Source organism: Chlorocebus sabaeus, chromosome 2, assembly GCF_047675955.1.
Source record: "Chlorocebus sabaeus isolate Y175 chromosome 2, mChlSab1.0.hap1, whole genome shotgun sequence".
NCBI classification, from domain to species: domain Eukaryota; kingdom Metazoa; phylum Chordata; class Mammalia; order Primates; family Cercopithecidae; genus Chlorocebus; species Chlorocebus sabaeus.
In genome coordinates, this window is record NC_132905.1 from 52,289,957 (window position 1) to 52,304,186 (window position 14,230).

General features: G+C 40.4%; 1 protein-coding gene across 9 annotated transcripts in view; it reads left to right on the top strand.

Annotated features, from left to right (window-relative positions):
* The window catches only part of TASP1 (taspase 1), a 255,191-nt gene that overhangs the window by 105,740 nt on the left and 135,221 nt on the right, over window positions 1-14,230 (top strand). For 8 of the 9 annotated variants that reach the window (XR_005235672.2, XM_007960419.3, XM_073008437.1 and 5 more), the window contains one exon: window positions 1,969-2,047. Coding sequence is in view for 7 of the 9 variants with exons in the window: in XM_007960419.3 (XP_007958610.1) it covers window positions 1,969-2,047 (79 nt within the window). In the remaining 2 variants the exon portion in view is untranslated. The remainder of the gene's footprint in view (window positions 1-1,968; window positions 2,048-14,230) is intronic. The other variant, XR_005235673.2, reaches the window with a different exon arrangement.

A 14,230-nucleotide genomic window follows, 5' to 3' on the forward strand; every position in this document is an offset into this window, starting at 1 on the left:
GGAGTACCAGTTGAATAGTTATCCCACAGGTCTGCTAGTTTATTTATAAATTCATATTCTAAATCACTTCTGAAGGGCTTTCAGTTGCCACACTGACCCTGAGCCAGCATGTATTTTAGAAGCATGGTGTTTTCAGAGGCAGTAAACAGATTTCCCACTGTCTACCATATTGAGAGTATCCTGCTCAGTTCTTGGTTCTACTTTTAAGAGGGGTATTTCAGTAACATCTGGAAACAGCAACTGTGGGTCACGTGAACATGGGAGACTTCATCTCTGGTTATCCTGGACACTGACTTATTTCTCTAGGAGGGTAATTATGAGAGAGTGGTGGGTTTGTGCATCGCAAAGTCTTGGGAACAGCTCACAAATTTGGGTTTCTTTGGGTTAGAAAAGAGTTAGAATAGCTGTTTTTAAAAAATTAGAGGATTTTCTGGGGAGATAACAATACTTCCAGAGATCAGAGCCAGGACTAGTGGTTGGAAGTTAGGATACAGCAGATATTTGTTACCAGTGGAAAGTGTCCGAAAATGGAATGTGTTCCCACATGGGGTAGTGAGGTTCTCAGTGTCAGAAGTGCCTCGGATGTTTCATGGAGATTCCTGCTCTGGGTAGAATATTGGAGCTAATGATTTCTAAGATCCTTGTAAAAAATAGCAGAATATCATAGAAAGCTGAAGTCTGCTCACCATCCCCAGTCTTAGCCTATTCCCCAGTCCTCAGAATGAACTCCTAGGAAGTATCAGTACTGCTTTATGGGAGTATCTTTTTCCTCCATCAATGGCAGGGAATACTGAATGTATTGTAGTTTGCTTTTTTTTTTAATTCAACAATATGTTTGGGAGATCTTTCTGTATTTGTTCTTAAAGATTTTTTGAAAAGCTTAATTCTTTTATTTTTAACCTTTGCAATGAATTCCACATACTGCCATGCCAGAGTTTATTTAGCCATTTCCTTACTGATTGACATTTAGGTTGTTTCAAGTTTCTTATTCTTATCAACCATGTAGTAATGAACTGTTGAGCATGCCTCCTTGTATTTTTCTATGATAGCTAGCTAGCTAGGTTTTTTTTTTTTTTAATTTTAATTTCTACTTCTTACTATGGAGTGGAAAAGTTGTTAGTTGTGATTTCCCTCCCAAAGTCAGAAAAGTCATTGTGGATATCGAAGGGAAGTAGCATTATTAAAACAAAATAGGAATGATCGTCCTAATCTTTTATAAAACCATAGTAGCTTATTGTGTTCCTGATGGTTTCAGATGTATAAATCTGCTCTACCACCTAACAAAGTGATGAGCTTGAACAAAAGAAAGGAGGCTTTTTTGCCTCCTTTCTTTTCATCTGGCCGACTCTAGCACAATGGTGAGTGTATATTGGACCCTTTGATACAGGACTGTTTGTACTTCCTCTTGTGCCAGTTCGACACAGACATGGAAAAGGCCCTCTTGAAGCAGGATTTCCTAGAGCATGGCAGGAGGACCAGCTGCATCCCAGTACCCCATGACCCTGGTTAACAGTACTGATTCCCAGGTCTTCCCAGACACTAAATCAGAATTTCCAGGAATCAGGGTTCTTATCAGTAAGCTCCCCCAGTAATCTGACACACACCTAGTTTGAAAACTACTATTTTCAGCCAACCACATTGGTTTTAAGGGGCCAGAGGAACAGCTAGCTGACAAATTACAAAAGGGAGAAGTTTTTCAGGGAAGGAAAAAATTACTGCTGATGACACTAAGAAACTTTCTTTTGCTATTTTCTGAAAGTTTTTAGATGAATGAAATATCTGAAAACATAGTTTTGATAATATTAAAAGCATCGTGCGGGTGGGTCATATACAACATCTGGTATTATCACCTAGTTGTTTTATATCATTATTAAACCAGGCTTTATTAGATGGGTATGATTTCTGTTGAAAACTAATAATTACATATGATATTTCTGAAATATTATATCTATTTTCTTTTTTCCCCAGGCTGCTCTTTATGGATGTGGCTGCTGGGCTGAAAATACTGGAGCTCATAACCCCTACTCCACAGCTGTGAGTACCTCAGGTATTTGCTGCTTTCATAACCATTTCTCGTAACTTCAACCTTGTCAACCATTTAATGATTAAAAGCAATATTTATAGGTAAACATAGAGCATGTGCTATAACAGTGTATGGATGTGGGAAAGATCTTCAGTATTTGGGAGGTTTTAAGGGTTGTTTTGTATCACAGTGTAAATACTATACTTTGCTAACATTTTCTTTTCTTTTCTTTTTTTTGTTTGAGTCAGAGTCTCACTCTGTCCCCAGGCTGGAGCAGTGATGTGATCTTGGCTCACTACAACTTCTGCCTCCCGGGTTAAAGTGATTCTCAGCCTTCCAAGTAGTTGGGATTGTAGGTGTGCACCACCACACCCGGCTAATTTTTTGTATTTTTAGTAGAGATAGGGTTTTGCCATGTTGGCCAGGGTGGTCTTGAACTCTTGACCTCTAGTGATCCGCCCTCCTTGGCCTCCCAAAGTGGTCGGATTACAGGCGTAAGCCACTGCGCCCGGCCCACTAATATTTTCAGTACAACTCTGGAGTTAACTATGGTTAATTATATTTTTATAGATATTTTTTCTAATGATCCATGGTGCTGCCAAGTTTAGACAACAAAAGACATAAAAGTAGCAGGTCATTTCAAAAATTAACAGATAATCTCTTGGGTAAAATGTTGATGTAAAACTTACAAGGTGCATTTCCAAATATATAGTTTATGACATTCAGTCCTTGAATGACGCTTTCATTGTAATACAGGCCCTCTTTTTTTATCTGTATTGTAAAGGCATTATTTAGTACAAAGTGTGTGTGTGTGTGTGTGTGTGCGCGCGTGCGTGCAGGAGATGGGGAACACGAGAGTTTTAATAGGCAGAATGGTTGTTGTCTATTTCCATACTTTAATCATACCTGTGCCAGATGTACATAAAGCCTTTTCTCATTATGTGGTGAAACCTCTGGTTGACAAAATATTGATTCATTCCTGTTTCATGTTATCCCTCAAGTTACAGTCCTATTCCTTTCTCTCTAACAGTCTCAGGCTTTATTGGGAGAGTGGACAAATATGGCTTCTTTTCCTACCTTTCTATCTCCAATTTCTTATCACAATGGTCTCTGCCCCACTACACTAACAAAGCACCCAGTCCAGTAGCCCTTTTATCCTGCTTTCTGCCTACTCTTTCTGCGATCTCTGATGCAGGTGACTTTTCTTTTTGCATGTAGCATAGATCCTGGAACCCTCTTGGTTTGTCTGCCTCTCTGACCTGTTCCATCTTGGCCTTCTTCACGGATTCTTACTCCTCTGTCCTCCCATTGCCAACAGCCCCAGGGTTGGGTCTTTGGTGAATTCTGTGCTTTCTCCTGCTGATTTCTTGTTATTTCTGCTGTTCTCATGATTTCAGCTTGTCTCTCTCGGGATTGGCTTCCATGTCTGTATCTACTTTGGACTTTTGAGGTGCAGTGAGTCCTTTCTGACTTCCTGGTGGACATGTTCCTATAGGTGCTATGTATACATATCACACTCATCAGGTTCAACAGAACATTTCGTTCTTCGTCCACACCCTGTGCCACCTTTCTCCTGTGTCCTCTATATCTTTTATTGCTCTTATTCTCCTATCCTTTGCTCAGACTTGAAATCTTGGCACCATTCTCATATTTGTGGTTTCTTTCTGTTTCTTCTTTCCTGACTCTGTTCTTTCAGACTCATGTTCCTATGCCTGCTTATCTTAGCAGCATCCTGACCTAGCTCCATTTCTTACATCAGTGGAAAAACGTGGTTGTGAGCTATTGGCCTATCAGGAGAAGTCTAAAGATGAATTAAGATTGAATCGAATCCATACTACTTTAATGGTCAAAAAATTGTTTTTAGTCATTTTTGAAGGAATGAGCATAATGTAATAATATGAGTTAATTTTTAAATTTAATTTAATATTCGTGGCACATGAAAACCTTGATGCATAATGTTTACAAATTAGGCTGTGAACATAATTTAGTATGGCCCTGTGTCTATGGAAAATTGTAGTATTTGAACAAACCAAAGACAAATTCATCGTTTCATTTGGATTTTCCCAAAGAAATCTCAGTTGGAATCATGTATTATGAGAGGTTTGTTTTTGGTCAATATGTTGTTCAGTGAGATAGGTTATTGTTTAGACATTACTTTCATATCTAGATATTAGGAGAATTGGATTCTATTCTAAACTGAAATCCTGAGAGCCTGCCTGCTTGTGTCAATTTGGAAAAGAGATTTCCAAGTCCACCACTCCCCTACTCTTATTTTAAAATAGGTGATGTGCAAGTTGGAATAAGAACATACTCCATGGATTTGATTCTATTAAGTAGAATGCAAAGAATGGGTAGGTAAAGTTAAAATTGTAAAATTAGGTTTTTCTCTTCCTTTTGAATATTTCCTCCTTTGCCTATCCTGTGTCAGTTGAAGATAGTTTCATATGACTAAAGATACCTTTAGCTTTCCAGTTCATGACATCCAGTGTAGCTTTTTAACTTAGATACCCAGCTTGTCATGTTATACGCTTCCCAAGCTAAAAGACTAACCTTCATCAGCCCACAGAACCTGGGGATAATAGACTAAATCTCCAGTCTCTCCTGTCCATTGGAGTTTGTGTGATTGCTTCACTCTTGTTTCTCATGGGGCCGTTGCTAAGAAGTTGACAATGGAAACACATGGTAGAGTTGGGTGATCAAGTCAGAAGAAAGGTGGAGCACTGGATTTTGCAACTGTTTGGCCAAAATAGAGAAGACTTGTGCCTTAGGCTGCTGCAGAAAATCCATTTTAAGTTTATGTATATTAGAAGGTGGTAATTGAAAGGCGGAGAAAAGATAGTTATGGTTAGGATAGGGCTCTCCCAAGGCCAGATGGGTGATTTGGTCATTAGCCTGAGGGATAAACTCTAGCATCTTGTTCTCATCACTGGGTGGGGAGAAATGAGTAAGGACTGGAGGAGAAGGGGTGGAGTAGCAGGAGCTGACCTTTCAAACTCTGACTAATGTTCTGGCATCATAGGAATTTGCCTAGCTAGGGATAGAGTAGAGCAGACACAGGGGTTCCTGTCCAGACTCTTCCAGACCCACTAGCTGTGGAGCCTGGGCAAGGGGTTATTTGTAAAACCAGAATAATATCTACCATTACTCTAAGGGGTAAGTAAGTTGACATACACAAGGCTTTTAGTGCATTTCTTTTCCCAGAGTAGGGGCTCAATACTTACTGTATTCCACTGAATCTGAGTCATCATTCTTTATCAGATACACCATTATTTTTATACCACTAAGGAAACAAAAGACTATCAATTAAAGTATAACACACTGCCTTGTCATCACTTAATGCATGGTGGTTGCTTTACAGGAAAATATAGAATTAGGAATGTTCCACCAGTGAGAAGTATTTGCTTCACTGATAACAAAGTCATGCCTCATTGCCATTTCCATACCTTTCTATGTGTACAATTATTTTTAATTTGAATTCTATATCATACTGTAATCCTTCTGAACACATTTTGAACAACAGTTTAACTCAACACATGTAGTTCCAACATGGCACATAACTGAAGGGTCAACACTTGCAAACCGCTTGCATCTAGAGGCAGTGGCAGCTCTGTCACCACTGCAGCCTGGAGGATAACATGGGAGGATGCATCAGTTATAACACACCTCCTGAATCCAGAAGTTTAAAACTGTGAAAAAAGTATATTTTAGAATTGATAAATTATAGTAAAAGCTTTTCTTATTCTCAGCTTTTTCTTGAAAATAAATAATTTGTTTCAGACTCTCTTGAGGCAGTAAGGTAAACTCTTAAGGAAAGGAGGGCTGTGGGTATATTTGTGTCTCCTGAGTGCCTGACACACAGCCTTGTACAGGGTGAGTGCCCAGTATACAAATAAAAATTAAGAAATGTATGTGCGGGTCCTTCCTCTGAGAAGAATGCTTGCTTTTTCAAACAGATTATTCACTATGGACTTTCTTTAAATAGGATTTTAAAATATGATTCAATTTGCCAAATTTGGATTCACACATAATTTTTCAGTAACACAGCAAATGCATAATGTAAGATATATCTGGGATCTGTCTCTGGCTGTGGAAAGGAGGAGCAGATTGAAGATTAGAAGATCAGAAGGAGGAGAAAAATGCAAGAGATTAAGTTTATGCTTTGGTTTACCTTAACATTGCTTTTCTGTTACTTGTCCATACAGTTCTTTTTTCTTTCCTTTTTTTTTTCTTTTTCTTAAAAAAAAAAAACAAAAACCAAAAACCTCCTTTGCCTATCCTGTGTCAGTTAGAGAAAAAAAAAAAAAAAAAAAAAAAAACCCTCTGTCGCCTAGGCTGGAGTGAATGCAGCGGTGTGATCATGGCTCGTTGCAACCTTCGACTTCTGGGCTCAAGTGATCCTCCTGCCTCAGCCTTCCAAGTAGGTAGGACTACAGGTGCACACCATCACACCTGGCTAATTTTTAATTTTTTTGTAGAGACAGGGTCTTGCTGTGTTGCCCGGGTTGGTCTTGAACTCCTGGGCTCAAGTGATCCTCCCATTTTGGCCTCAAAAAGTGCTGGAAACAGTGAGTACAGGGGCACTGATGGCAATTGACTAAGATCAGAAGATGTAGGTGTCATTCCCCCTCCTTAAAGTGTTCTGGCATGAAGAAAGACCTGCTACCTTGTTTCTGCTGTGAGGCCAAAGGATTTCTGATTTTCTCAGTTCTTTGCTTTTCAAGGTCGTGGCTCTGGGCATTTCTAGAAACCTGACGGCCGAGAGGGCTGTGGTCAGGACTTGCAAGGAGTAGTTTCAAAAGTAGATGGGATTAAAAAAATACAGGCCGGGCGCGGTGGCTCAAGCCTGTAATCCCAGCACTTTGGGAGGCCGAGACGGGCGGATCACGAGGTCAGGAGATCGAGACCATCCTGGCTAACACCGTGAAACCCCGTCTCTACTAAAAAATACAAAAACCTAGCCGGGCGAGGTGGCGGGCGTCTGTAGTCCCAGCTACTCGGGAGGCTGAGGCAGGAGAATGGCGTGAACCCGGGAGGCAGAGCTTGCAGTGAGCTGAGATCCGGCCACTGCACTCCAGTCTGGGCCACAAAGCGAGACTCTGTCTAAAAAAAAAAAAATAATAAAAATAAATAAATAAATAAATAAATACAAAAATTGAGAACAGCCTTATGCCTCAATATTTCTGAGCTAGTGATTAGTTTCTTCCTCAAGGGCTAGGAGAATATGCCATTCCTTTTTGATTTCTCAACTTAATGAACAGCCGGAGGTCTTCCTCTGCCCCTCTGTGGGAGATTGTCTATGGGACTGTGTTAGAAAACTCGTGCCCAGGGACCTGTGTCAGGAGGGCACAAGACAGCCTTCTCTGTGAGAGGGGAGTTATGTGACAGCAGAAGCCAATGGGAGACCACTGCTGAGATATTTACAGATGCCATGTGGCCATTGCTGTTTAAGGATATGTGGAAGGCAGGCAGGAATCCATGCTTCAGCTTCTGTTTAGCAGCAGTCATTCTTGTACTGTGTGTGTCATAGGCCCTCTTGGTGAATACAAGGCCTATTCTGCTGAGAACTCAGTGCAGGTCACCTAGGGTTCCAGTCTTCCTTCTAGCCCTCTCCCCATTTCTTAGCAACCCTTCAAGGTGAAACCTCAAGGAATTTTCTATACTCAAGGTTTATTATTTTCTTTAGTTCTCTCCTCTCACTCACTTTTATTCTACTTCAGTCGGACTTCTCCTCTACCACTCCATCAGTCTGTTCTTGTCAAGATTAACAGTTACCTCTAAAGTCATGTGATTATCTTTATAAGCAGCATTTGACACAGTTGCTCAAGTAACTTGCTCCTCCTGTAAACACTGTCCTTAATAGACTTCCAGGGACCACACTCTCCTGTTTGTCCTGCCACGTCACTGGCTGCTCCTTCTCAGTCTCCTTTGTTAATAGTCCTTGTCTCTTTGACCTCTCGGTGTTGGAGTGCCTCAGTGCCTGGTCCTTGAACCTCTTCTCCCTTTCTTTGTATGCCTGCTCCCTTTGTGTCTCATCCAGTCTGATGGCTAAGTACTACCTATGTGCTGATGATGCCCACAGTTTTATCTCCAGCCTGGGCCTGTCTCCAGAAATGAGTTATAATTCAAGTGCTTGGTAAAATCTCCACTTGTATGTATAACAGACATCTATTTAGCATGTCTGAATATGAGCTCTTGCCTAACCCTAAACCTGTTCTCTTGAAATATTTTCCCCACAGCAGAGTCAATTCCAGTGGCTCAAGTCAAAATTTTGGGTTCATCCTTGACCCTGTTTTCTATCTCAGTCACATCCAATTCAACAACAAACTTTGTCTGCTCTCCTCCCTGAATATATTTAAAATCTGACCACTTCTCAGCACGTTAATGGCCACCAACAATTCTGTGGTGCCATCATCTCTAATCTGGATCATTGCTAGCCTCCTAGCTGGTTTCTTGCTTTTTGCCCCTTTACCCCTTTATTTGGTTCTCAACCCTGGAGCTGGTGTTCAAACCGAACTCAAATGATGTCATACCTCTATTTTGAACTGTTCAGCTACTTCCCTTCTTAATAAATGGGAAAGCCAAAGTCCTTATGAAGGGTCTATAAGGCCTTGTTGGAGATACTTCTCAGCTTCCCCTCAGAAGCTCTTGCTTTTCTTCCCTTGCTCACACAATTCCAGCTATGTTGGCTGCCTTGCAGTACTTCACACATGCCATGCACACTCCCGCCTTAGGACCTTTGTCAAGCTGCTGCTTCTCCTTTAGCTCTCCACCCTCAGTGTCTTAAACCCCCACCCTCATCTCATCAGGCCTTTATTCAAATAAGTCACCTCGATGAGCTCTTCCCCAGCCATCCTATATGAACATGGAGTTCTTCCTTCAGCCAACATTTCCCGTCTCCCTTTCATGTTTTGTGTTTTTCCCATAGCAAGTATCATTATCTAATATTTTATATCTTTTTTTTTTTTTAAATTTATTTATTATTATTAAACTTCAAGTTGTAGGGTACATGTGCACAACGTGCAGGTTTGCTACATATGTATACTTGTGCCATGTTGGTGTGCTGCACCCATCAACTCGTCATTTACATCAGGTATAACTCCCAATGCAATCCCTCCCCCCTCCCCCCTCCCCATGATAGGCCCCGGTGTGTGATGTTCCCCTTCCCGAGTCCAAGTGATCTCATTGTTCAGTTCCCACCTACGAGTGAGAACATGCGGTGTTTGGTTTTCTGTTCTTGTGATAGTTTGCTAAGAATGATGGTTTCCAGCTGCATCCATGTCCCTACAAAGGACACAAACTCATCCTTTTTTATGGCTGCATAGTATTCCATGGTGTATATGTGCCACATTTTCTTAATCCAATCTGTCACTGATGGACATTTGGGTTGATTCCAAGTCTTTGCTATTGTGAATAGTGCTGCAATAAACATACGTGTGCATGTGTCCTTATAGCAGCATAATTTATAATCCTTTGGGTATATACCCAGTAATGGGATGGCTGGGTCATATGGTACATCTAGTTCTAGATCCTTGAGGAATCGCCATACTGTTTTCCATAATGGTTGAACTAGTTTACACTCCCACCAACAGTGTAAAAGTGTTCCTATTTCTCCACATCCTCTCCAGCACCTGTTGTTTCCTGACTTTTTAATGATCGCCATTCTAACTGGTGTGAGATGGTATCTCATTGTGGTTTTGATTTGCATTTCTCTGATGGCCAGTGATGATGAGCATTTTTTCATGTGTCTGTTGGCTGTATGAATGTCTTCTTTTGAGAAATGTCTGTTCATATCCTTTGCCCACTTTTGGATGGGGTTGTTTGTTTTTTTCTTGTAAATTTGTTGGAGTTCTTTGTAGGTTCTGGATATTAGCCCTTTGTCAGATGAGTATATTGCAAAAATTTTCTCCCATTCTGTAGGTTGCCTGCTCACTCTGATGGTAGTTTCTTTTGCTGTGCAGAAGCTCTTTAGTTTAATGAGATCCCATTTGTCAATTTTGGCTTTTGCTGCCGTTGCTTTTGGTGTTTTAGACATGAAGTCTTTGCCCATGCCTATGTCCTGAATGGTACTACCTAGGTTTTCCTCTAGGATTTTTATGGTATTAGGTCTAACATTTAAGTCTCTAATCCATCTTGAATTAATTTTCGTATAAGGAGTAAGGAAAGGATCCAGTTTCAGCTTTCTACTTATGGCTAGCCAATTTTCCCAGCACCATTTATTAAATAGGGAATCCTTTCCCCATTTCTTGTTTCTCTCAGGTTTGTCAAAGATCAGATGGCTGTAGATGTGTGGTATTATTTCTGAGGACTCTGTTCTGTTCCATTGGTCTATATCTCTGTTTTGGTACCAGTACCATGCTGTTTTGGTTACTGTAGCCTTGTAGTATAGTTTGAAGTCAGGTAGCGTGATGCCTCCAGCTTTGTTCTTTTGACTTAGGATTGTCTTGGAGATGCGGGCTCTTTTTTGGTTCCATATGAACTTTAAAGCAGTTTTTTCCAATTCTGTGAAGAAGCTCATTGGTAGCTTGATGGGGATGGCATTGAATCTATAAATTACCTTGGGCAGTATGGCCATTTTCACGATATTGATTCTTCCTATCCATGAGCATGGTATGTTCTTCCATTTGTTTGTGTCCTCTTTTATTTCACTGAGCAGTGGTTTGTAGTTCTCCTTGAAGAGGTCCTTTACATCCCTTGTAAGTTGGATTCCTAGGTATTTTATTCTCTTTGAAGCAATTGTGAATGGAAGTTCATTCCTGATTTGGCTCTCTGTTTGACTGTCACTGGTGTATAAGAATGCTTGTGATTTTTGCACATTAATTTTGTATCCTGAGACTTTGCTGAAGTTGCTGATCAGCTTAAGGAGATTTTGGGCTGAGACAATGGGGTTTTCTAAATATACAATCATGTCGTCTGCAAACAGGGACAATTTGACTTCTTCTTTTCCTAACTGAATCCCCTTGATTTCTTTCTCTTGCCTGATTGCCCTAGCCAGAACTTCCAACACTATGTTGAATAGGAGTGGTGAGAGAGGGCATCCCTGTCTTGTGCCAGTTTTCAAAGGGAATTTTTCCAGTTTTTGCCCATTCAGTATGATATTGGCTGTGGGTTTGTCATAAATAGCTCTTATGATTTTGAGGTACGTTCCATCAATACCGAATTTATTGAGCGTTTTTAGCATGAAGGGCTGTTGAATTTTGTCAAAAGCCTTTTCTGCATCTATTGAGATAATGATGTGGTTCTTGTCTTTGGTTCTGTTTATATGCTGGATTATGTTTATTGATTTGCGAATGTTGAACCAGCCTTGCATCCCAGGGATGAAGCCCACTTGATCATGGTGGATAAGCTTTTTGATGTGCTGCTGAATCCGGTTTGCCAGTATTTTATTGAGGATTTTTGCATCGATGTTCATCAGGGATATTGGTCTAAAATTCTCTTTTTTTGTTGTGTCTCTGCCAGGCTTTGGTATCAGGATGATGTTGGCCTCATAAAATGAGTTAGGGAGGATTCCCTCTTTTTCTATTGATTGGAATAGTTTCAGAAGGAATGGTACCAGCTGCTCCTTGTACCTCTGGTAGAATTCAGCTGTGAATCCATCTGGTCCTGGACTTTTTTTGGTTGGTAGGCTATTAATTATTGCCTCAATTTCAGAGCCTACTATTGGTCTATTCAGGGATTCAACTTCTTCCTGGTTTAGTCTTGGAAGAGTGTAAGTGTCCAGGAAATTATCCATTTCTTCTAGATTTTCCAGTTTATTTGCGTAGAGGTGTTTATAGTATTCTCTGATGGTAGTTTGTATTTCTGTGGGGTCGGTGGTGATATCCCCTTTATCATTTTTAATTGCGTCGATTTGATTCTTCTCTCTTTTCTTCTTTATTAGTCTTGCTAGTGGTCTGTCAATTTTGTTGATCTTTTCAAAAAACCAACTCCTGGATTCATTGATTTTTTGGAGGGTTTTTTGTGTCTCTATCTCCTTCAGTTCTGCTCTGATCTTAGTTATTTCTTGCCTTCTGCTAGCTTTCGAATGTGTTTGCTCTTGCTTCTCTAGTTCTTTTAATTGCAATGTTAGAGTGTCAATTTTAGATCTTTCCTGCTTTCTCTTGTGGGCATTTAGTGCTATAAATTTCCCTCTACACACTGCTTTAAATGTGTCCCAGAGATTCTGGTATGTTGTTATCTTTGTTCTCATTGGTTTCAAAGAACATCTTTATTTCTGCCTTCATTTCGTTATGTACCCAGTAGTCATTCAGGAGCAGGTTGTTCAGTTTCCATGTAGTTGAGCGGTTTTGATTGAGTTTCTTAGTCCTGAGTTCTAATTTGATTGCACTGTGGTCTGAGAGACAGTTTGTTATAATTTCTGTTCTTGTACATTTGCTGAGGAGTGCTTTACTTCCAATTACGTGGTCAATTTTGGAGTAAGTACGATGTGGTGCTGAGAAGAATGTATATTCTGTTGATTTGGGGTGGAGAGTTCTATAGATGTCTATTAGGTCTGCTTGCTGCAGAGATGAGTTCAATTCCTGGATATCCTTGTTAACTTTCTGTCTCCTTGATCTGTCTAATGTTGACAGTGGAGTGTTGAAGTCTCCCATTATTATTGTATGGGAGTCTAAGTCTCTTTGTAAGTCTCTAAGGACTTGCTTTATGAATCTGGGTGCTCCTGTATTGGGTGCATATATATTTAGGATAGTTAGGTCTTCCTGTTGAATTGATCCCTTTACCATTATGTAATGGCCTTCTTTGTCTCTTTTGATCTTTGATGGTTTAAAGTCTGTTTTATCAGAGACTAGTATTGCAACCCCCGCTTTTTTGTGTTCTCCATTTGCTTGGTAAATCTTCCTCCATCCCTTTATTTTGAGCCTATGTATGTCTCTGCGTGTGAGATGGGTCTCCTGAATACAGCAGACTGATGGGTCTTGACTCTTTATCCAGTTTGCCAGTCTGTGTCTTTTAATTGGAGCATTTAGTCCATTTACATTTAAGGTTAAGATTGTTATGTGTGAACTTGATCCTGCCATGATGATATTAACTGGTTATTTTGCTCGTTAGTTGATGCAGTTTCTTCCTAGCCTTGATGGTCTTTACATTTTGGCATGTTTTTGCAATGGCTGGTACCGGTTGTTCCTTTCCATGTTTAGTGCTTCCTTCAGGGTCTCTTGTAAGGCAGGCCTAGTGGTGACAAAATCTCTAAGCATTTGCTTATCTGTAAAGGATTTTATTTCTCCTTCACTTATGAAACTTAGTTTGGCTGGATATAAAATTCTGGGTTTAAAATTCTTTTCTTTAAGAATGTTGAATATTGGCCCCCACTCTCTTCTGGCTTGAAGAGTTTCTGCCGAGAGATCTGCTGTTAGTCTGATGGGCTTCCCTTTGTGGGTAACCCGACCTTTCTCTCTGGCTGCCCTTAAGATTTTTTCCTTCATTTCAACTTTGGTGAATCTGGCAATTATGTGTCTTGGAGTTGCTCTTCTCGAGGAGTATCTTTTTGGCGTTCTCTGTATTTCCTGGATTTGAATGTTGGCCTGCCCTACTAGGTTGGGGAAGTTCTCCTGGATGATATCCTGAAGAGTGTTTTCCAACTTGGTTCCATTTTCCCCCTCACTTTCAGGCACCCCAATCAGACGTAGATTTGGTCTTTTTACATAATCCCATACTTCTTGCAGGCTTTGTTCATTTCTTTTTCTTCTTTTTTCTTTTGGTTTCTCTTCTCGCTTCATTTCATTCATTTGATCCTCCATCGCTGACATTCTTTCTTCCAGTTGATCGAGACGGTTACTGAAGCTTGTGCATTTGTCACGTATTTCTCGTGCCATGGTTTTCGTCTCTTTCATTTCGTTTGTGAGCTTCTCTGCATTAATTACTCTAGCCATCAATTCTTCCACTTTTTTTTCAAGATTTTTAGTTTCTTTGCGCTGGGTACGTAATTCCTCCTTTAGCTCTGAGAAATTTGATGGACTGAAGCCTTCTTCTCTCATCTCGTCGAAGTCATTCTCCGTCCAGCTTTGATCCGTTGCTGGCGATGAGCTGCGCTCCTTTGCCGGGGGAGATGCGCTCTTATTTTTTGAATTTCCAGCTTTTCTGCCCTGCTTTTTCCCCATCTTTGTGGTTTTATCTGCCTCTGGTCTTTGATGAAGGTGATGTACTGATGGGGTTTTGGTGTAGGTGTCCTTCCTGTTTGATAGCTTTCCTTCTAACAGTCAGGATCCTCAG